Source organism: Hevea brasiliensis, chromosome 15, assembly GCF_030052815.1.
Source record: "Hevea brasiliensis isolate MT/VB/25A 57/8 chromosome 15, ASM3005281v1, whole genome shotgun sequence".
Taxonomy (NCBI): Eukaryota; Viridiplantae; Streptophyta; class Magnoliopsida; order Malpighiales; family Euphorbiaceae; genus Hevea; species Hevea brasiliensis.
The window spans coordinates 61,525,768-61,550,029 of NC_079507.1; the positions used below are offsets into that span (position 1 = coordinate 61,525,768).

General features: G+C 33.1%; 2 protein-coding genes and 1 pseudogene across 2 annotated transcripts; 2 read left to right on the forward strand and 1 right to left on the reverse strand.

Annotated features, from left to right (window-relative positions):
* Positions 1-1,175: 1,175 nt before the first annotated feature.
* On the reverse strand, positions 1,176-5,106 carry LOC110632262 (uncharacterized). Its single transcript, XM_021780418.2, has 3 exons — positions 4,946-5,106; positions 3,828-4,031; positions 1,176-1,478 (listed from the first exon to the last, which is right to left on the reverse strand). The coding sequence occupies exons 2-3, from the start codon at positions 4,011-4,013 to the stop codon at positions 1,287-1,289; spliced, it is 378 nt and encodes a 125-aa protein (XP_021636110.1). The 5' UTR covers positions 4,014-4,031; positions 4,946-5,106; the 3' UTR covers positions 1,176-1,286.
* A 2,985-nt stretch (positions 5,107-8,091) lies between these two features.
* Positions 8,092-13,592, forward strand: LOC110632263 (uncharacterized; annotated as a pseudogene).
* Positions 13,593-14,190: 598 nt separating this feature from the next.
* Positions 14,191-24,133, forward strand: LOC110632264 (uncharacterized). The gene is made up of 13 exons (XM_021780420.2): positions 14,191-14,406; positions 14,541-14,744; positions 14,919-15,048; positions 15,134-15,236; positions 15,753-15,876; positions 16,297-16,368; positions 17,235-17,273; positions 19,024-19,104; positions 19,225-19,272; positions 22,401-22,451; positions 22,549-22,617; positions 23,229-23,471; positions 23,665-24,133. The coding sequence occupies exons 2-13, from the start codon at positions 14,592-14,594 to the stop codon at positions 23,914-23,916; spliced, it is 1,365 nt and encodes a 454-aa protein (XP_021636112.2). The 5' UTR covers positions 14,191-14,406; positions 14,541-14,591; the 3' UTR covers positions 23,917-24,133.
* Positions 24,134-24,262: the final 129 nt, after the last annotated feature.

Below are 24,262 nucleotides of genomic sequence, written 5' to 3' on the forward strand. Positions count from 1 at the left end.
TTAGTTTTTTTTTTAAATTTGATATTTTATTTCAATGTGAGTTTTATTTTTTGAATAAAAAAAATATAATTTAGTCTTTAAATATACTAAGTAATTTAGTTTTCTCATAACAATTGTTGAAGTGAATTTGTTTAAATTTTTTTTTTTTCTGCTATCAATCCTTATGTAGTCTGTTGGACACTGTTGTGATATTAAAAATGAAAATGTATTTTATTCATTTTAAATGTTATAAAGTAATAAATTGGCATTTACCATGTGCTGGTCAAATGAGAAAACTGTTTATTTTTTTTAATTTTTGGAATTCATTTGTTCTTTAGTAGAGAGTTGAATAATGTTGGCATGACTTGGCCCGTGTTTGACTATTATGAAATGGGGGCAATTGCCGACCTTTACTTTTTGTGAAAATAGCATATTAATTTTAATTAAAATATTAAAACTCACTCTTAGAAATTAATATTTGCTCCTTTAATTTTTTTTTATTTAAATAGAATGATAAATTAATGTTTTAGCATTTATTCTTTTGGTGCTTGATAAAGACAATTTCTTTTATAAAATTAAAAAGAATTTAATCAAAAATAAATAAAAATGATAAATAAAAAATAAATTTAATTGTGGGATTTTTAAATAATGTGAATAATTTTATATTTGTATTTTTTATTTTTATAGTTTTATTATTTTTGTGAGTATTTAAATATAAATTAATTTCTCTATTTTCAATTTTAATCTTCTTGTAAATATATCAAAATATAAAAAAAATTTGATAATATGTATCTTAATCTCAAAGTTTTATTAATTATACTATGGGTAATTGTTATAATTATCATTAGTTCTTAAAATTATTAGAAGTCTTTTTTTTTTTTTTTTGGGAATATTAGAAGTCATATTATTAAAATCATGTTACGTTGATTTTCACACATTAGTTTTTCCTGGATTTTCCTTTTATTACAATTGAGTAAATCATTGTTGCTATCTTTAGTTTTCAGAATTATTAAAACTCATGGCATTATAATTATTATACTTAAGATTTATACATCAATTTTCATTTTGAAGAGTTGAAGAGTTTGGCGTGTTCATTCGCCTGTTCTGATTGTGCTAGTCTCCTAGATAACATATTCAATATCTTGCCGCATAAACAAACATTAAGTGGAAAGTGAACGGAAGCAAAACAAAGAAACTGAAAAATGAAAAGAGTTGCTAATTGTTAAAATATAAAGCCAACTATTTAAAGGTTTCTTTCAAGAAAAAGTAAGAATGGCAGTAAAAGGGTGAGCAACCAAAATTACCAATTATACATCAATTGAAATTTTCACCTTCCTGGGAGCAAGTACCACATTTTTGTTTCCAGGAAAGGCATTACTAGATATGTCTACGAGGGCCTTGAAACTATACGGTTCATGCATAGATAGCTCTGACAAAACTTTCCTGTTTAGCTGAATGTTCTCCTTCATTAGACCATGCATGAAGTTACCATAGTTAACCTGATAAAAAGTATAATAGGCCAAGGGAAAGCAAAATGTCAGTACTCATCATAAATGTGTTTACAATACCATGAAAGAAGACCTAAGAATTCCTATACATGCACATTCATCAATCTGTAACATACAGGAGGAATAGGTTCAGGAGGAATTCAGTTAGGGATATCTGAAGTGGCAGTTTTGGTCGTCTAATAGCAGTTATTATTATAGCTGGAGTAGTTACAGTAGTTAGCAAGTGGTTGGAATAGTTAGAATTAAATGTAACAGTAGAATGGGCAGTATAAATACAGCTAGAAGGATTGCATAACTAATATTAAATACAGAAACTGTTCTCTCTGTTATTTTCTCTCTTCTTCTATTCCTTCTTCCCTTTCTTTCTCTATTTCCTCTCTAATTTCTAATCTTTTCTATGATTGAGAATCCTGCTACATGACACAATCACTTTCAGACAAATCCTGACGCCTCCGGTTTCCTTTAAAAATTTCCAATCAATCTGCTTTGGAAATTGGGCATAAATCCTCTTAAGTTTTAATAATTTTTAAAATCTGAATAATTTGAATTTAGATGGAAATGACATATACTTTCAAGTATAAATTTTAAAGTCAGCATCTAATTCTATTTAATTATTTCAAAAACAACTTAGAATAGAATTATTAGATCTAAATATCCAATCCAATTTCCATCCACTTTTAAGGTGAACAAAACACGTCCAAAGAGAAGAAGAAGAACGATGATAGGATATAGGATGCCATTAGCTTGTCTTATTGGCTTAGGGATGAATCAGATGATCATTAGCTCATTCCCACAAATTAGACTTGCTAGATGTACAAGGATTTGTTTGATACATGGAATATTTGATTCAAATTTCAAATGTAAAATAATTTTTCCACAATCCATGGACAGAAAATTTTCACTCCATGGCATACAATTTCCATAAGTAAAAGCTATTTCATGGCCACGGAATAGCTATTTCATTCCTGTTACATTCTATTCTGCAAACAAAATGAAGTGTAATGATTATTGTTTCTCCTTGTTAACACCACAAATGAACAGATTCATTTAAATTTGAAAATTGCTTTATAAAGTGTAAAGTGCTGGAGAGATTTGAGTTCCTAAATTTTTCACTCACCTAAACAACAAGCATAGTTATTAAAGGCGCGCCTCAGGCTTCAAGCTCACCAGGCTCCAATCCTAACGCCTCTACAGGAGAAAGGCGGACAACATTCACCAGACCCTCACCTTATGCGCCTAGGCGTGCGCCTTGTTTCAGGCGCAAGGCTAGAAAGGGGCGCTTTTTTTATTTCTACATTCGGCGAGTACTTCCATTGACAAAAAACACTACCACCCAACTCAAAATTTATTGATCTAAAAATTTTCAAAATTAGTATCATTGGTAATAACTAGTCACCAAAATCTCATCAAACTAACATACTCACAATTACAAATCTCTCATATTTTCATTTTCAATATTACCACTCATTATCTTTTTAAAAAAAAGAAGTTAATACTCCTTTAGTTCTTAAAGGTGAGGGAAATGATGAAAATATTGATTTTGAAGATAAATATTAAGAGGATAAAGGTGTAGAAAAAGATGAAGAAGATATAATTACTTTATAATTTCTTAACTTTAGTTATGAAAAATTAAAAGACTATTAAAGTTTTAATAATTTAGTACTTTAATGCTTATTTGTTATAATTATTTTTAGTTTTATTTTATTTGAAGTTTGATGGAATTTTCTTTTTTTTTTTTTTGCGCCTCATCTCGCTTAGGCGTGCACCTCCACCTTGCGCCTTACGCCTAGGCTCCAGGACCCCTTGGCGCCTTAGTACACCTTGAGCCTTTAATAACTATGACAACAGGTAATGCAATTCTTTTTCTTTCCCAAAAATTTATTAACTCAGAAGATAGAAACCTAAACAACTATTACAAAGGCAAACCAAAGCTTACCTAGACGTTCAAGGCTAGAAACAAAAGCAAACCAAAACTTTAATTGGCTTAATGTATATATATTTGAACAGGTAACTGAATTCTATCATCAATCCTTAGCAGAAACCCACAAGCATGTTTTTATCCCCAGCAATTAAGTCAAGGTATCATGTCTCGTGAGTCACTTTCAAACAAATATATAGTAAACCAACTGGCAACAGATACCAAGCTGAAGGCTCAGAAAACATCGAAGAAGGAAATAAAGCATCCACATCCTTTTCTTCATTTTTTTTAGTTATGTTGAGAATAATTGTACAAATTCAACTAAAAAGCTAATGCAAAAAAGCATAAAAGGTAGCTAATGCAATAGACGTTTTGGTAATACAATTCTAAAATTAATAATTGTAATCATAATAATAACTTACACCATGTTGGCGTGTGCCAGCATTGATGCGTTGGATCCAGAGAGAGCGCATGTCTCGCTTCTTGTTCCGACGGTCCCTGTAGGAATACTGCAAGGCCTTCTCTACTCTTTCTCTTGCGATACGAATGCAGTTCTTTGCTCTTCCCCTAAAACCTTTCGCTAGTTTTAGTACCTCTTTCTTGTTCATCTTTCTACTGTCTCTTTCCTGCCCATTTCACAACCAAAATCCAAATCAGCTGTGCATAAACCCCAGAAGTAATCAGACAAAAACAAGCAGGAATTTGTTGATACTAATACAGAAGCATATAACCCAAAACATCGCAATAAAAGTCAAAGCTATAATAAATTCCACATATATAAAAAAACTAGAAGTGCAACAGACTAGTTTTGCAAAGAACAAACTTGGGAAAAAAAAAAAGGAGATAATGCTTGTTAGAAAACCTCAAATTTTCCTAAACCATAGTATATACTTTCTTCTCTGTGGCACCACTCCTACGACCCTCAGTACCCACACCCCCATTTTGCCTTCAAAAAATTGCATTCCCCACTTAACTTGCAGACTTAACCATTTCATTGCACCCAAAAACTTCATTCACCCTCTTCTCCACCACAAACTACTCACTCACATTCTCAACATACCTTTTCTTCTTACTCTCCTTCTCCTCAATTTCACCTAACAACTCTACTCTTTTCAAAACCACTATAGGCAAAAGAGCCAATAAGTAATAAGCTTTTAGATTTCAAAAACCAATAAACACGTTTTCACAGTCAAGTCAAAACCTTCTACAAACTTCAACGGTTTTGAGTGTGCAAACATACTAAAACATCTATTAAATGCTTTAAAATAAAGCCAAAATTCCCTTAAGACACAAAAATGAGCTGCTCGTCAATGACTCTTCTACGACTCAGCAATCCAAAATTGTTCAGAGCACTCCAAAATAAGCCCCAAATTAATCACATTTGCAAAGTTTCCAGACCAAGGAAGCCAGGAAGGTGACATTATCAAATCTAATGAATCCTAACTTACATTGATTTTGGTATAAAAATAACACATAAATCAGACATTAAATTCAGTTTACAATCGAAGAAGAGCACAAACAAGGATTCTTCTCCGTGTACCTGAGATGAAGGTTGTGCGACAGTAATAGGGAACCTCGTGGTCCGTTCGTGGTCGTAAAGGAGAAGAGCAACGGTGGCTCAAATGAGTTTAGCGACGGCAGCAGAAGCCCTAAAATTAAAGGCAAAATAGATTATATAGTCACTTAAGTTTACATGTAATTTAAAAAAAAAAAACCTTAAGCATTCGTTAAATAATCTAAAAATTTAGACATTTAAACTATAAAAAATAATTAAATAATTATTTAAATCCTATCGAATAAAAAAGCTTAATTTTAAAATAAATTTATAAAATTTATAAATATTTAAAATATTTATTAAAAAATATAAAAATCCTTAACTTCAATCAAACACTGAAAAAATTTAAATTTTTTTTTTGTCAACCATATATTAAACTTTAATATCAAAATCTCCTAAAACTAACTTATAGAATTTAAATAACTATTAACTCATTTTTCTTAAGGCTTAAAAAAGCATTTTTACCAAAATTAAAATGGAGAGAAAATGAAATAGGCCGAGTTATAGAATTTTGCTCTTTACATTTCACGTTAGTTATTACATTCTTTTGTGCCCAATAATTATTAATTTTTTATTTTTTATTTTTATTATTTAAAATTTTTTTTGTATTAATTGAAAATTTTATATAATATTAAATAACAATAAAATAATAAAATAAATAAAAATTAAATTTAATCAAAGAAAAATAATTAAAATTAAATTTAATAAAAAATTAATGATTTATATACTTGATGCATAAAAATAAAGAGAAGAGATTAATTAGCTGTCAATTTTTGGAAGTGCCACGTGACACTTTCGATTAATAGATATTAATGAGCAAATAAATTATTGTGAGGAAAAAAAAATTGATGAGAAACTACTCGGCGAATCCGAGACATCGAGGGAAATTGAACCTAAAATGAGAGAAATTTTCTCTCTCTTCAAACAAAGAGAGTTCTTCTGATTTCCCCTGCCTTTAGGCAGAGTGAAGGCTTCTAGTTTTGGTTTTCAGCATGGACTTGTGGGAGTGCTCTTCCCATACGAAGATAAGTTGTATATTCTGCTTTTGATTGTGTTCGATTTCGTTTGCATGTTGGTTTGTGCTTCAACGAAAGGCTTTCTGAGTGAAGACCTTTGTGTGTTGTGTTGTTTGTGCTTGAGCTGAACAAATCGACAATGGGAGGAGATCAGATGGCGCTGCTAGGGATTTTCAAAGGTTTTTGCTTTCCATCTGCAAGGGGTTGGGTTTTAGACCTAACGGTTGGTGCTGGTTCAATTCAAGCAAGTTTGCTCCATGTGGTTGAGAGGGCTTCTTTAGATCTAGCTATTTAGCATCTTCGGGATTTGCTTATACACTACGTTGGGAAGGCTATCCTGCTTGGCTTATAAGTGCATTGAGCTCTACAACTACACCCTTTCACGATATGGAGTTAAGCATGCTACCTCTCTGGAAATTTTGGAGGCTTACTTTAATTAATAGTTATGGTGTGCAAAGAAGAGTGGCTATGGTAGCGCCTTATATTGCGGGGTTGCGTTGTTTGGCTCCAATCTCTACTCGGTTTTTCTGTGGTTGGCAACTTAGGCAGGAGATGGCAATATGGTTTATAATTCTTAAGTTTCTTTTCTGTTTGGGAAGGGTATGATAATATTATAATATTATAATATGAGAAATTTATAAATTTAATTGAATTTGTTAACAAGCCGAGTTTGAGTATTATGTTATTTAATTTCAGAAATTAATAAATTTAATTAAATTTGTTAAAATTATATTTATACCATATATATATTAATAAAAAATTAAAAAATAAAATTTTAATTCGATTTTATTTAAGTTTACATTTATTTATAGCTATTGCGTTGAATTTGAGTACGTGAAACTTCCTGCAAATTCTCCTATCATTTATATTGCAAATCTAATTGATGACCACAATCACTGGAATGAGCACATCTTTTAGGATTCTTTCTCAGTAGAGGATTGTAGAGAAATCCTTAAGATCCCATTGGAAGATAGCCACAGAGAGCCGCTGTTGATTTGGCACTTCACCTGTATTAGTATTTCATTTATCAAGTCTGTTTATTTTAGACTTAAAAGTCTCCAAAAGTCTACATCTATGGCAACCTCTCCTTCTTCCTCGAGAGTGCTTCAAGTAAATTTCTGGACTAGCATCGGGTCTTTCCGTATCCCTCCAATGGTATATTTATTTTTATGGCCGGCTTGCTCTAATTCTTTGGCTATAAGAGTTAATTTGTTTTGGAGAAAGAGTGCAGGCTCTCTTATGTGCCCTATTTGTGGAAAACATGAGGAAATTTTAGAACTCTTACTATTGTTCTCTGATCATGCGAAAGTTAGTTTGTTTGGGTCATCTTTGGGTCTTACTATAAATGTTATTGGTTTTAATTCCTTTTCTGATTGGTAGTAGGGACTATTGGAATCTCTGAATTCTAGTAATTCCCAACAAATTGTTTTTGTGGTTTTGTTGTGCTGGTGTATCTGGAAGGCTAAGAATGGGGTAGTCATTTAGTCTACCGATCCAGATCATATCAAAACTTTCCAAAAAGTCCAGAAATGCTGCTGAAAAGCTTCTTCATCTTGAGGTTCCACATCACCATCCTCCGCTTGTTCAATCTTTATCTCTTTCAGTCTCTTGGAGACCGCCTGAATTGGGATATGTAAAAATAAATGTTGATGCCTCTTTCTTAACCAGATCATCACAGGCCAGTTGTGGCATTAGTGTTAGGAACCATACTGGTTCCCTTATTGGTGGATTTGCTGCTTTTTTTTTTGTCTTATTTATGTCCTTTAGTGGTTGAAGGTTTGGCACTCTGTGCAACCCTCAAGATGGCTAGTAGTAGAGGTTTTCCCCAAGCACTGTTTGTATTTGATTGACTCTGATGATCGCATATAATATATATCATTTTTATTTAAAAATATACTTCTAAGAAATATTCTCTAAAATATGTAAGGAATATATTCATATCACTTTTTCTTATAAATAGAAAAAAGCAACGATAAAAAATGATCTCTCCTTTTAGACATTCTCTTCCCCCCCCCCCCCTCTCTCTCTCTCTCTCTCTCTCTCTCTCTCTCTATTAAAATACTGTCCCTCTAACTTGAGCATCGAATAGTTATCATTATGACAGCTCTGGTGGACCTTTAATCCATTTTCTTCGCTTGCAAGTCCCTTATGGCTAAAATAATAAAAGTGAGACCATACGAGTGAAGCAACATTTTCAAGGTTCATCACCTCCGGTTGATCTCTTGCATGAATTCTCCTCTAATTCTCATTCCTTGGGAGTTAGAGACTGTTGTTCGTGATATTAAGTGTATTTAGTTTTCTTTTTCTGGCTGGTCATTGTCTTATATTCCCAGAAGGATGAATGCTTGTGCCCACTCGGTTGCTGGACATGTAAGGAATGGGTTACTTGGTTCTAGTTGGATCTCAAACCCACCCCCCTAACTTTAGGCTTTCTTATCAAGGATAAATGTAGTCATCATCTCATGAATGACATTTTTATCTTTTTTCAGAGAAGGATGCCTGAATTCCATGCAGTGCCAACGCTAGAGTGCCTTGCTATGCTTTATGGATGCGCCAGACAAATTCTAAAGCTTTTGTAGTGTGTCTTAATGCATCCATAAATGCATCTTTGGCAACCTTTTACAGTGGAACAAGCTTGTAAAAGCATTGAAATGCCTAACGTATGATCTATTGTCTAACAATTGGAGAATTCCTATTCTAGGGAATTAAAGGGAATTAACATTGGAGATTTTCTGAATTGAAATTCCCAGCTTTCTATTGCTGTCATATCTAATTGTATGTTTAGAATAATAAAATTAGAGGGGTGAACACATGAAAATTACATATATTAGCGACAGATATGTTCGTTAAATGTTATTACTGATGAAATTAAATTAAAATAAATTAGTTTGATTTAACTTAATTTAGCTCTAAGCTTACAAGACCTTAAATAATGGTTCACCACTGAGCTAGAAGGGAGAAATTTTACATGTTTACCTTTAGATTAAATATATTTCAGTTTGGTTGAATTTACTATTTATTTTTTAAAATTAAACTGGATTGAAAAAATTGAAAATTCTCAAACTAAATCGATTCATTATAAAAACTAATCGAATTATGCAATTTAACAGGTTCGATCGATCCAAATTGAATAGTGCTCCCTGTAATTACAAAGCGCAACACACAAATGGAGGCGGTCTCGGTCTTCATCTAGTATATTTTCCCTTTCACGCCCTCTTGTGATCTTAGGAATTTTTGCTTTATTACTGTAGATTTATTCGCTACAGAGAACGTTAGAAGACGAGAGCAGAAGATTTTCTAAAAGGCGGAGAAGGGTTTTGGGGGAAAGTGTCTTATAAACCAGAGCTTTTAATGGTGCAATTTGTTAAGGCGAAAGAGGAATGATTGTGAGTTTTTCTCTTGCTCTTTCGTTTTTTATATTTTTTTGATACATACTATATTAGATTATTTGCTCAGTTTCATCCTTAATTTCTGTGCTTATTCTACAGCGTTCTCAAATCCCCTTTCTCTGTATCCTTCCCTTTGAATTTTTTTTTTCTTCTTTTATTTAAAACTTGTAGTCTTTGGTTTTGCTTATTTTTTCGAGTCTCAAATCTGTTGGCAGTAGCATATTGTCTTGTGTTTAATTTAGATTTCTAAACTTGAGAGGGATGGATTGTGGGTTGAGTCTAATTTCATATATTGTAATGTTTCTGGCAGGTCTTCAGCTTTTCTATTATAAAAACACTTCATAATTTGAAAGGTAATGTTGAATGCTCTACAGCTTTTTATTCCAGTATTTACTGTTGTATCGCCTCTTTTTCTTTGTATTTTTGTTCTCCAAAGTGCATGTCTCTGAAACAATATGCTTTTGACTTTTCATCCTCTTCAAAGATTTTTCTTGGGTTGTTTTTAGTCTTTAATTAATCTAAATAGGCTTCTATTTCTATAGTTGGATTTGATCTAGGGTTTGGTTGGTAAAATCCAATTTCTTGATAATAGTAAGAATCTTCAGTGTTTTGACATTATCTGCTACCAGTTGAATCAGGATTAAATATATCAATACCTCAATATTTCTACATCTTCTGTTGACAGATATGACCAGTTAATAAAAGCTGTATAGGAAAATAAATTTTAAGATTTTGAAGAACTAGATATCAGATGAAAATGCAAAGAAAATTTTGAAAAGAAAAAAAAAAGGGTACCAAAGTGCTGCACTTGCAGTTGCACAAGTAACTATATAAAGAGGATTGTTGTTAATGCAGTATAGGAAAATGAAGATCCTAATACAATTTAGGAATTATTTTCAATGTAAAATTAGAAAATTTAATAGTTCTATTATTTAAGAAATTATTTTTATTGTTTAGGAAGTTTATTATTATTAGGTCTATTATTTTCTAGTTTATCTTATATTTCTAATTAGATATGTATTAGGGTTTCGTAGTCCTAATTTGATTAGGGTTGTAACCTCTATCAACATAGCTATTTTCTATTATTCAGTACTTTTGAGTATGATTATCAATTGAGAATTAGTTCTGTTTACCCTTGTTTTGCCTTTGTTCCTTTTCTGGCGCTATATCAATTATTCTATGCAATTCTAAGGAAGGAAATTTAATGCCACAGGCAATAGTTGGTTGCTGGCACCAGTTTGAAGCCTCACTATAAAAACCTAGGGGAGCTAAGGCTGACATTTCACAAGAAGAGACTGACATTCAAGTAAGCAATCTCTTTTTCCACTTTATTAATTTTGCTGACATTGTATTTGCTGATATTAGCTTCTCCTCAATCATTACTTCTTTTTCTTTATATATTTGTTAGATGTCTTTATTTGCTTTACCCTGTCAATGATTTAATTTCACAGGGTCCATATCTCTCACTTGGCCATACTGAGGAAGCTTTAAGTAGTATTCATAGTTTTAAAATCTAAGTTGCAACAATGGTAATTTGATGCATTATAAATGACATTAGGTATATGGGCTTTTTAAAATTAAAAAAGAAAAGCTAAAATTTGCAATGCCACATAAATGACTTTAGATTTGGGTAGTTGTACAGTATAAATGACTCTAGTTTGTGTGTTCTACAACTGCTAAACATGCAAATTGTGCATCTTCAGAACTTGCATTGCTAATTCTGCATCTTGATAATAGCATTGGTCCTTGTATCAATGTGAGAGTTTTGCATTCAGGTTTTTATGTGATTATCCTTATCCCAAAAGATACAATTGTTTAGTTTGTTATGTTCTAATTCTAGTATTTATCTAAAGATTATGTTAGAGCAGAATAGAGAATTAGAGATCATTGCAAACCTTTGTGCTAATGCATCCTGTACTTGTTCTGCTATTTTTGCTTGGTTTCATCTAGGAATTCTTAGAGAAGCAATACTTGAGAGAATGTGAGAGTGTATAAAAAGGTGTGAAAGATGGCGTTAAAGTTTCTGAACAAGAAGGGATGGCACACAGGGGGCCTGAGGAACATAGAGAATGTGTGGAAGGCTGAGCAGAAGCATGAGGCAGAGCAGAAGAAATTGGACGAGCTCCGCAAGCAGATTCAGGACGAATGTGAGCACTCCGAGTTTCACCTTCTCCAGGAACAAGCCGGTCTCATTCCGTATGTTCTGTTTTGATTCTGTAGTAGTTTCCTTTTGAATGAATTAAAGCTATTTTTAGGTTTTTATTTTTCTTCTGCACGAAAATTTAACTAAATTGGGGACAACAGGAAGCAGGAGAGATTGGAATTTCTTTACGATTCCGGACTGGCTGTAGGAACGGGAAGTAGTAGTTGTGCTGGAGGATCAGGAGTAGTGTTCAAGGCGCTTGAAGAAGCTACTCCCAACAGCAGCAAGGCCGCCGATGCATCCTCTTCTGCTGCCAAGCAATCCTCTGCCCACGGAGCCTTATTCGAGGACAAGCCACACTCTGCCAATGACGCTTGGAGGAAACTACATTCTGATCCTTTGCTTTTGATTTGCCAGCAGGAGCAAGAAGCCCTTACCCACATCAAGAACAACCCCATTCAAATGGCCCTTATTCGTAAATCTGTAAAGTACCTTTTTTTTTTCCCTTTATATTAGGTGAAAACAATGAGGAGAGAGAAAGACATGCATTGCATCACTTTGATTTCATAGGTTACAGCAAATTTATTTTACAACTCTGATTTACACTTTGAAAACGCATTCCAGAACTTGAAAGCATTTCTTTTCATCAATGAGTTCTTTGCACAAATTTAAAGCTTTAGCTTGCTTTGTTGAATGAATTTCAATATGATGTATTGTCTACTCTATAGTTTGTTTACTTCAGTGTATCTTCTAATCAGTTTCTTGTTCTGTCCTCTCTCCAATTAAACTTGGAAACATTGAGTAATTATTCCTGTTTAAGAGTACGTATCAAGTTTATGATGGTCCTAACAATCTTTTAAGTTGGGGAAATAATTTATTGATATCATGGGGGAAATTTGATGAGTAATGAGCTGACAGTAATGGCTTGAATTTTGTCAAAATAATGCAATTATATAAAACAAGAAACCAGAGTGTGATGATCAATTTTTCGACATACAATAATATAGTAATCAGATTTATTTATTTATACATATAGGTTGAAGCAAACAAAGAGAAGCCTCTTGATAAAAAGGAACATCAAAAGAAGTACAGTCATGGTAATGCAAAGCATCTTAAGCATTCATCATCCAAAGAACAATCAGATTCAGAAGATGCTTATGACAAAAATGAAAAGAGGAGAAAGACAGGCAAGCGTAAGGGCTCTAAACATGATGACCATTATTATAAAGCACAAATGGTTTTGGATGACAAATCAGGTGAAAGAGAAAGTCTAAGAAGAAAGACCAGCTGCAAGGCTTCTGACTTTAGAAAGAAGTCTCCCCGTGTCTTCTCAAGCTCAAAAGTGGCACAAAGTGATGGTCAAGATGCAGTCAAGAAGACTAATGGCAAGTTGAATGGTGAGCAGCATTCTTTGGAAGACTGGACAGAATCTGATGCTGGTAGAAAGGAAAGGGAAACCCAGAAGTTCTATCAATAGAAATGAATGGGAAACCAGAAGTTGCCATGATTCACGCTGTAAGCGCCGCAATGTTGCTCCTAAACTCTCGGAAGAAGAACGAGCTGCCAAGTTACAGGAGATGCAAGTGGATGCTGAGTTGCATGAGGAGCAAAGATGGAAGCGCTTGAGGATGATGCACAGGAAGCTACCTGTGCTAGCGTATCTAGTGACAGGAACTTCCTGGATGCAGCTCAGAGAAGTATGTATGGCACTGAGAAGGGAGGAAGTTCAACCATAGAGGAGAGTGTCCGACGTCGAGCGCATTATTCTTAAGGAAGGTCTGAAGTGGGTGATGGCAATGCATTTAGGCGATGATGCTCTTGTATCTTATTTATGTTTTTCCAGTTGTAAAAATTCCAGGATAGTTCTCCCCTTCTCATGCATGTGCCAATATCTTATGATAATGAAATGTTATACAAAATGCAAGTTTTGTGTATTAGTTTGAGCTTTGGAGGAGAGGCTAGGAAATATATGTGTATGTGTATATATATAGAGAATAATTTTGTTTAATAATGGATCATCTACGATTCATCCTTCTAAATGTGGGTGAGAAAAGTAAACGGATTGAAATTATATTGAATCAAAATCTAAATCTGAAATTGGTTGCATTGAAATCAAATTGGGAGAGAATCCGTTTGATCTTGATTCCATTAGATCTTCGACCTGTAATTATCAATGTCGACTCATTGCCACAGCTACTTGAAGCACTTATTTGTTGCTGCAACGTCTCTCACACACTTGAAATTTATTGAAATTGCACATTCTAACTTATAATTTAAACAAATCTAAGTTATTCTTGCTATCCAAACTATAAATTTATCTATCCAGAAGGACCCTTGAGTATTTTTCATCGATAACTTCACAATTTATAACTAAAAGTTAATATTTCATTAAAAAAGTTGGAAATTTAAATTAGCCTTCAAATCTCATTTTACTCAAAATAAATTTTTTAATTACAATTAATATAATTTATAACCATTAGCAATAAAATTTAAATTTATTACAAAATAATATTTATAGCCGCTTAGTGAAGCGGACTCAAAAATATTAAGGACTGATTGAATATGGCTATAAAAGTCTGAACTTAACGTGAGCTTGAATTTAATAATTATTAAATTAAATATTTATATTTAAATATTATATATATATTTTAATTAATTTTATATAAATATTAAATCAAACGCTTATCAATATAATTTGCTGTAAGGTTGAGCTTATATTATATTAGATAAGATGCACTTTGGTTTTTGATTTGAGATCTGTGTCTGGCTTTCAGAAACCCTAACACACGCTCCAGAGGAAGAGATAAATCGCAAAACCACAGCGGATAATTCTCTTTCTTTGAGTTCTTTCTTGTATTGAACCCTAGACTCCAATTTACTCTACAGAATTAGCAAGAGGTTTACGTCATTCATGTTCAGTTGAATTCCTTATGGTTCTTCGTCTTTTCAATTTTACCTGGTTTCAGCTACAATTAGTAGTTTCCTGTTTGATGTGTTTTTGTTTGTTTGTTTGTTTTTCATGTACTTTATAGACTGGCATAGGCAATGGGAATGCAGGAAACACACATGTACATGAAAAGATAATGAGTAGGCTTTCATTCAGGCCTCGGCCATTAGACATTCACAAGAAGCTCCCAATTGTCAAGTCTGTCAAGGATTTTGAAGAAGATGACACTCCCACTTCTACTCGCAACTCTCAGCTCCTCCGAATTGCTGCTGTTGAGCCTCATAATGAGGTGCTCTTTTCTTATTCTTCTTATTTTATTTTTATTTGTTTATTTTATTCTTCCTTTAAAATGCTTGGAGCTTTCTTTCCTAATGAATTGCTGTGTGACAGTTGCATAAACACGCCCATATGTTTCTCAATGAGGATGCCTATTTTCAATTAATTTCAAGTTTCCTTTCTTTAGGTGCACCACATCCCTACTAAGAAACTAGCTCCTGAAATACCCACTCCTCAGTTTGTTGTTGTTGATACATATGAAAGAGACTATGCCCGTACTTTTGCTCAACCCACATCCTATCTACGTGCAAGGGGAGGTTTGTCAATTGCAATTCACAAAACAGTCATTTATTCAGATTTGCGTCTGTGTGAAATGCTCAAACTCTATTCAATCATTTGCAGCTCGAGCAGAACTTGGGGAGTTTGTTGACTATGATCTCGACAATGAGGATGAGGTTTGGCTTCAAGACTTCAATAAAGATAGGAAGCATCTTTCACCTGAAAGGTAATTAATATCAATTATCTACATTCTCTGCCTATTTATATAAGAAAACTGAATGAATTACAACACTAATCTGCTGTTCCTTTGGTAAAAAATGAACTAAGCTTTTCGGTGGTTGGATAGCCACTACTCCGGAAAGCGAAAGCATCTGTAAAATTTAATTAACTATATATTAGCCATGAAGTAGTACTAGGAATCTCTAACTAGCTTTTCCACCCTTTTTACTGTTCCCTTTCCATACAAATTGATTAATCTATTCTGGAGGCTAGAAAGAGTAACTATGGGGAAAAGTGACAATAAGGTGTTAAGTGGAGATTGCTCGTTTAACATTCAGCTTCCTGAACCATGGGGTGTTTAAACTGATATTTCTACTTCCACACAATTGCTAAAACTTTTTCAACTTCTATTTCTGCATTAGATTGTTGATTCACTTGGAACTTTCTTTGTCTTCTTGTATTGCGATTGTGTCGGTGTACTTGTTATTATAGGTTTGAAATTCTTATTTTCATGTTATTGTAGGTTTGAAAATCTTCTTTTCAAGTTGGAAGTGTTGGATCATAAAGCTCGGGAAAGAGCAGGGGTTATAACCCCCACTCTTGCTTCACCAATCCCTGTACTTCTACAACTTGATTCTGCAATTGAGGTGATTTACTGTTTTCATTGAGTGGTTCCTTGCAAATTTTGATGCTATATTTCAGTCTTAATCTTTTGCATTCATAATGTCTAGAATTCCTATTTTATTATATTGACTATGTAGTATCCATATTTAGGATTGGCAATGAAAAATATACAGGTTTGATTTTCCTTGCAAATTCATATTATGCCGGGCTTCATGCATTTTGATTTTCAGTGTATATCTGACAAAAGATGTATATATGAGTTAATAAAAAAGCTTCAGAATGAAATCCCCTGTTTTTTCTTTTAATGCTTTATTTGTAGTGGTTGTTTGACAATTAATGCCTTCACTTATAATGATTGTTTGTCAAATAATTAGACAAATGCTTTTTTTTTTAATTTATTGTTTCTGAGTTTTTCTTCAATTAATTTTTTTTGACATATTTAGGCCATGCAAGCTCAAGGTCAGTCCGCCCGACATGCAGTTTTACTGTCTGTTTATAATTATTGGAAGCAAAAGGTATGAATTATAAGTCAGCTTTGTGAAATTATAAGATTCATGATCAAATTCAGTATTCTGACGTATTCTTTTTTTTTAAATTGCTGTAGAGTTTACTCATTGAACCATGAAATCTTAGGCAAAAAAAGTGAATTTTTTTACCTGATAATTTAAACAATGCTGGAAGGTTTGCGATAATGGTCTTATGTTTGGACAAAGAGAAAGTACTAGTCACGTTCTGCATTTTTAATTGTATTAGGTGTGCATAGTTTGTAGAATGAATGACATGGAATGAGGTCCTTCATGCATTGACAATTAAGAATTCACAATGCTATGTGGTGATGTGGTCTTCTTGATCTTGCAAATGAAGCAAGATATGATTATTTATGAAAAAATATTATGGCTTTTGGCTAGTTCAACCTAGCTTGGTTGAAGGTATGGCATGATTTGTATGGCTCGTTCTCATACGTCCAAATAGTTCCTACAGTTCCATACTTCATATAAGTGACACCAAGTATATGGTTTCGTCGTAGCCACTACCTTTTTCAGTGCATATGTGAAACTTCTATATGTGCTTACCATTCTAATATTGAAATGGGCACTATTTTTGCAGAGCATCCAAGTTGAACAGGATACGTTTATTTGTTTACTTATTCTTTTGTTATGTGGGAGATGGGATATAAGTGTTGGTGCTCTTTAATTTTTTTTTTATTTCTAAATTTATGACTGCACTATTTTTTGTTGGTCTTCCCTGGGATTTCTTGCTTCACTTGGGTTTCATTTTTGCCTATATTATAACCTAAAAATTTTGTGCACTTCTCTTTGCTTATTTCTTTTTAAAAATCAAATCGATAAGTGGTGCTTCATCTTTTTCCTATTTCGGGCAGCGCGAAAGATGGCAGAAGCCTATTCTGCGACACTTGCAGGTTAGTTTAATCACTTGGCTTTGTAAATAATTTTGTTGTATTACATTTCACCGTTGGAATACTATTCAAAATGTGATTGTTGGTACTTGGTACATGATTTAAGACATCTTATGTTATTTGATTATAATTGTATGATCGTTAAGACTCTCTCCCTCCCCGACAACCAACCATTTACCCCCACCCCCACCCCCACCGACCCACCCACCCACATGCCCCAAAAACCCCATCCCCCCCCCCCCCCTCCACATTTTATGAGAAACTGAAATATTTTCTCTTATTTGATTGTAACTATAAAAATCATCTTGAAATGATTTTCTAGCATTTGAATTTTTTTGCAGAAATAAATTTTGATTTAATGAGGAAAATCATGATTCCTTTTCCCCCCATTTGTAGCTTAATAGGATTAAAAAAAAACTGAAATGTCAAGTATGGTGTTCTCTGACTCCTGGCAATCGATGATGACTAATGGTTTCAGAGAGGAAAATGACTTAGTTTTCATAATATCAAGGAAAATGATTTTTTTTTTTTCCAATTTTCCTATAAAACCAAGCACCGAAAAATTTGGAAAATATTTTCTATGAAAGAAACAAACCCCTTAATTACTTCATCTGTCAATTATATTTTTGTTAGTGTATGTGCATGTATGTTCTAAAAGAAATGTGGAAATTGTGTATTGCATCCTCATATTATTTTACTATGTAACATATCCACATGCTCATATTCAATATTTGGACCCAGTTGCTTTGTGCTCATTTGGTTTAACTCTTGGAGCCAGTGGTTGACTGTTGAAACTTCAATCGCTAGACCATAGGCATTTGGTAAACAAAAGCTAGTAATTGAAACCCTAAAAGTTGGCTATTGATTTTTATAACTAAAAGCTGCAAAAACTATGCAATTTAAAAGCTTTTAGAATCAAAAGTTGGCTTTCAGAAAAATATGCCATTTAATTTCAAAATAATTAGCTAATACTTATTAATAATTTAATTTTTAACCTTTTTGGTATAAACGTATATTTAAGTAGCCAAGCACATGTTAATTCATTAAAATTATAAAAATAATTAATTAAAATATAAAAATATTAAATAAAGTTTGTTAATTATCTATATTGCTAAAATGTTGAAAGAGAATTCATTTGCATATAATAAATAAAATTTGTCATATAACATGTGAAAATTAAGAATTCCTTTTTGGTAATTTTATGATAGGACGATTACCTCGACTGCTGAATTACAAAATGTTTTTCAATCAATTACAACTGTTGACTATAAACACTTGGCCATTGATTGGTTACTGCCACTGCTGACAGCTACTGCTAAACCTAGCATGCTTTTAGTCCCTGTGGAGTTTAGACATTACATATGTCAAACTCTTGCATTTGTAATTGTACCACATAAGATGCCCACAATCTAGTCCAAGCAACATGTTTACAGTAGAAAATATTCATTTCAGAGTTCCCACTTAATTGGCATCTTTATTTTTGGTCTTTCTTGCTTGGTAAGACTTTATTTAATAATATTTTAGGATTTTTGCTAAATTTGCTTGTAATTATGTGGCCGAATGATCTCAGCATTCTATTGTGATCTATCATAACTGTCTCAATTGCAAAAAGCAGCCATCAATATCTTGTTACCAAAAATTGATTGGGGTTGGTTGTGAGATGTTAAAAACTAACATTTATCCCGTTTTGTGCATTTACATGCATGTATGTATTTATTGTTTCTCTCTCTTTGTTTTCCCCCTCTGGTCACAGCCTCCTCCACCAGTTAATGACACCAATCCGTACAATGTCTTCAGGCCAAGGGAAAAAGCTCACAGACTCCACACAAGAAGGGTAGGTGATTTGCATTTTATGAATTTGTTGGGTGAATTTTGAATAATAGATATTCATTGCTTAAACCTTGCATAAGTTCATTTATTTGTTGGTGTCTTAAGTCAGTGTTCTCTTGTACAGATGCAAAGGAGGGAAAATAATGTGCAGTCATTTGAAAAGCTTCGCCAGGTCAGAACTTATATTTCTTCTTTGCTTCATTGTTGGTTCTTAATCAGGATTTAGAGGACTAAATCCCCATGAATTATAATTGTCATCCAGATTGAAGCAAGTATCTGCTTGGTCTTTTGTGTTCAGTGCCACCAATAGTTGTTTTGTACTTTTGTCACATTTTCTTAAAGAAACATAATTTAGCTTCAGTCTTTTGTTTGTACTATATACTATGAGTTGGTGTGTCGTTTTCAGTTGGTTACTAACCCAAATACCTAATGTTAATTGTTTTTAGATGAAAAGAAATAATTTATTAGTAAGAGAATGGAAATTACTTGAGGAAGTTCCTCTAATTGATGCAAAAGATAAAAAAAACAAAAGGAAAAGAAAAGGCCAAGCCCTCAAATCTCACTGTTATTGCCTAGGGACACCTCTTTAAAACCCCTGAAGCAGAAAGCCATAGAAGAACTTTTATGTGAATTATACATGTGTTCCTTTTCAATTACTGGTTTTTGAGTTTACATTTCTGATTATGGAATTTGTTCCTATTTTATTTGAAATTCAGGGATTTTTGTTCTTTATTCCGTTGCTTACAAGTGCAATACTTTCAAATGGCAATGAATTTCATATATTAAGTCTGTTCAGCATTGCTGTAACTGCTATTAAGAAGAGCTCCAATTTGAATACGATGATTAAATACATTGACTTAAGCACAATTAAACAAATTGTTTTTAATATAGATTTTGACTTGGTCATAAAAACTCCAAAACATCTAACCAAAGTTGTCTGAAACAACTCATTTGAAACATCACCATTTCAGATAGTAGTTGCATTCTCAATAACAAATAGTCACTAAGCGATTAAAGGAAAGTGCATGAATAAACTATTTATTCATGAAGCATGAGGGGTAGTGGCTGTCAATTTCATTTTGCACAGCAGCCTGAGTTGTTCATTTTTTCTGGTGTCTATTTATCTTCCCTATCTATCAATGTGTATCTTATGCTGACATTTGTTCCTGCACATTGGAAACATATGTGCCAAGTTTTATAAAAAGTGAACATCTAGAGTATTTCAATAATCATTTTTAACTTTCTTCATCTGGAAAATCAATTGTGGATGTGGTCTTGGAAAATATAAAAATAATTTGAGTTCACACTCTCGTTAGTCAACTTTCACCAGGATTGGATACAATAATTTTGATTTCTAGATGGTGGACATGTTGGTAAAATAAATTGATGATAGGGTTAGTTGTTGTCCCTTACTAGGTACAGTGTAGGATATTAAACTACATAAGATTAGTACTGTGCTGTGAATGAAACTGAATTTGAGAGGAGAATCAGTGATACGGTATTGGAAGAAGAGTCAACTTAGGAATTATATTCATTAAAGAATTAGAAAGTTTACATTTTTATTGTTTTGGAATTCTGTTATTATTTACGAATATTTGAGAGTTGTATTAGGTTTAGCATTTTATTTAGGAAGTTTGAGTTTGTTTAGTATTCATAATTTGTTTTGGTTTTAGTATTCCTAATTAGTTACTAATAGGACTAGTTGATAAACTCTAAATACCTATGTCTAGGTATTTTATTGAGAGAGATTTTTGCTATTATTGACGAATGTTTTGAGCTAATAAAATGGAGAATGTGTTTCTCCTCCAATTGAGAATGTGTTTTTCTATCCTTTGAGAATGTCTCTCACCCCTAACATAACTCTGCTGTTTCTACATCAATCAGTGATGTAGGTAGTAATCTTAACCCTAAATTAAGCTGTAGATTGACAAGAGAATAGTGAAAAAGAGAGAACTAAGATATCTAAGATCAACCAAATAGGTTGAATTTCTGGTTACACAACCAGAAAAATGTATCTGCCAGTTACTGGTTTTTATTTATCTGAGAAATTTGCCTCTAAACTGATTATTATGACCCTATTTATAGCCTAAAATCCTATTAGAGTAAGGTCTTGAACATCATTAGGACTTGAGCCTTCTAAATAAAGAGATTCATAACACAATCCTAATAGATTAAGTTTGCCCCTGGTTCAATCAGTCGTCTTTGGACTTGAATCCAAGAACTCTAGTCAGGATTAAATTTTTCCTCAAACATATTAAGTAAATTATTGTACACTTAGCATGCTGGGCTTTGAATACTTGATAACGTTGATGAAGTTGAATTTTTTTCCTTTTTTATCATAATTCCCTTTTCCCCTTAGAAGCAAGAAGGGTTATTCATATGATAGCATTTTTTAAAGACTGAAGTGGGATTGTGAGCCTGCAATTTTCTTATTTCATTTTTTTATCACTTCAATTTTTTTGTTTTGATTCTGCCAAGGTATGAAATAAAATTTTGAAATGAGTAAATCAATAAAAATGCAGTTGAATAAAAACATGCATCATTAATGGCAATTTTGTAAACTTAATTTTGACATTTTTGTACAGTAATTATACAATTTGTTTTAGGCTTTCTTGTGATTTGGATTAATTATTTACAAAAAAAGTATAGTGCTTATCAATAAAATATAATCAATATAGTATTTGATACTTATTGTATCTGAAGAGCATGTAAAAGTGTAGTACTTCCCAACATAATATTTTAGATAATGAGGTAGTTTGAAAGATGTACTAAATGGTGGTCTCTTTTCTCTTCCTCTTTTTTCTCTTCCATATCTTTTCTCTTTCTTCTTCTTCTTCCTCTTTTTTTTTTTTGTGCTATCGGTACTACTCAAGAAAGATTATCCTATTCGGGACATCCTATATCCTTTAAGCTGTTATCCTATTCAGGACCAAAATCATTGTTAACTGGGGAAATACCAATAGCTGAAAAAGGAAAAATCAGCTCTCACATTTCCTGCTGCAATCGCAGTGCATCAAGTGATGTGCTATTTCTGCACCTATTACAGAAAAAAAGAAAGTTGTTAGTTTGATCCCATTTGCATTTTTTGATTTGTTTGGGGGACTTGAAAAGAAAGAACCTTTAAGGGAGAGGAAAAGCCCCTTATTGCTTTTGTGGATTTTGTTTATTCTGTTTCAACAAATTGGTGATGGTTAATGATGAATTTACTTTTCCAAAACAATAAATGAGATAAATTAGATCACTTCTCATATTGTTACTGTATATTTGCATTTTGATTTTCTTTTGTGTTTATTTTTTTAGGTTAGGCGAAACCTCAACCAAGCTAAAACAATACTTGAGGCTCTTATTAAGGTGATCTCTTATTGGAAAATACCAAATATCTCTGAATTTTAAATGAGTTTCATTGTCAAAGGAAGCACTCATTGGCTGCAAATAAATATGCATGCAGCGGGAGGAGAAAAAAAGAGAGGCGACGGAGACTGAAGTGAGCCTCCAAAGAATCCAAATGAAGTACAAGGTATGTTTGTGTTACCACATGCATAATCTGTGATTCTTGTTCTTTTCTATTTTCCCTTTTCTTTTATTGGATCATCCTTTTATTATCCAAAATTTTTGGGTGAACACTATCCGAAAGAAGGGTAAATGATGATCATATTTAGTTGCTATTAGTAGTCAAGAATCCTGCCCATAGCTTTCTATTTGTATCTGGCTTTATAATGGTATATTACTCTATTTCTTTCATTTTATTTTTTCATAATGAATGGCATGTGCAAGATTTGTTAATAATGTTTATAGAAATGTGGGTAAGAGTTGTATAGCACTAAAAAATCTAAAACCATTTTATGAAATGAATTTGAAAAAAACTAAAAGGAAATTCGTTATAAAAAAATTTGGAAAGGCTGGGAAGCAGATATTCTCAGAGCCAGTGATAGTCCTTCTGACTTCTTATGTGCTTTAAATTGTGTGCCTTCAGGCACATGTAGCCTCAAGGCATGGTGTCTAATAGATTTTAATCTGCATGGACTTCTTTTTTCTTAGCTATTCTGTTTCTTGACTTAACAGTGCCGTTTATTTGCCTATTGTCTTGTTTGAAATCTTCTATTTGATTGGGGTGTGGCATTTTCTCAGCATGAAACTGAGCTCCTTGAGTACAGCTTGGCCCTTCCTGGATTCACGCCTTTGTCTTCCAAGTTTGCTTCAAGTGAAGATGAATTTGTGGATTCAGATGATCTAGCAAGCAGCCGTCCACGTGCCCAAACTGCTGCAGTTCAAAATCCTCCTTTAACAGATTCTATCCTTACAGTGCCTGCAGGAAGCATGAAGCAAGAGTTTAGGCGGCGACATACACCATATGGTTGGCTTAATAAAATGGTATGCACAAAGCTTTTTCATTGTACAATTTGCTATAAAATGGTACTCCAAACTCTCGAAAGAATTAACTGCTGTAAATTGCCAATGGTTGACCTTGCCAATTGCCAATTGCCATTGGCATGTTGTAACCTAACTTCATTGTCTTGGAATATCCAATATCATAGGTGAATTTTATATCTTGGAGTAAATGCAGGATCCTCTGGAGCCAGTTCTGTTGTTCACAAAGCCTCTTGTTCCAGAAAAGTTGGCAGCTGCAGGCATTGTGCCACCAGTAGATTCTTCATCAAAGAATTGTGCATCGACACCTCCATACAGATTCCATGGAAGAATTGGTCGAGGTGGACGAATTGTGTTTGATAGATGGAACCCATTTTTGCATACTACAATAGACATTGGCAACTCTTTTTGCGTGCCACCAAGACCCCACCCTTCAGCATATAATTGATGTTGTTACTTTCATAGTCTCACTTCAGGTTGTGGCTGATGACACTCTAGAAATAGGTTCAGATGATATTTATTGTAAATCAAGGAAAACTTTTAGGGATCGCAAATGCTATTCTAGGGCAGCAAGCCACATTTCTAACTGTATTTTCCTTAGAAGAGCATGCTTGTGCCCGCTCCTTTACTCAAAATTATTAGAAAAGCTTGCCTGTGTTTCTCTTTGCGTTTTCTTGTTTGCTTGCATGTGCAGGTGTGTATTGATAGATAATGCCGCTCTTATATTGATTGACACAAACGAGGCTTTTATTAATCTCTTCGAAAGAGTGCTAAATTCAACCAATTGGCATTTT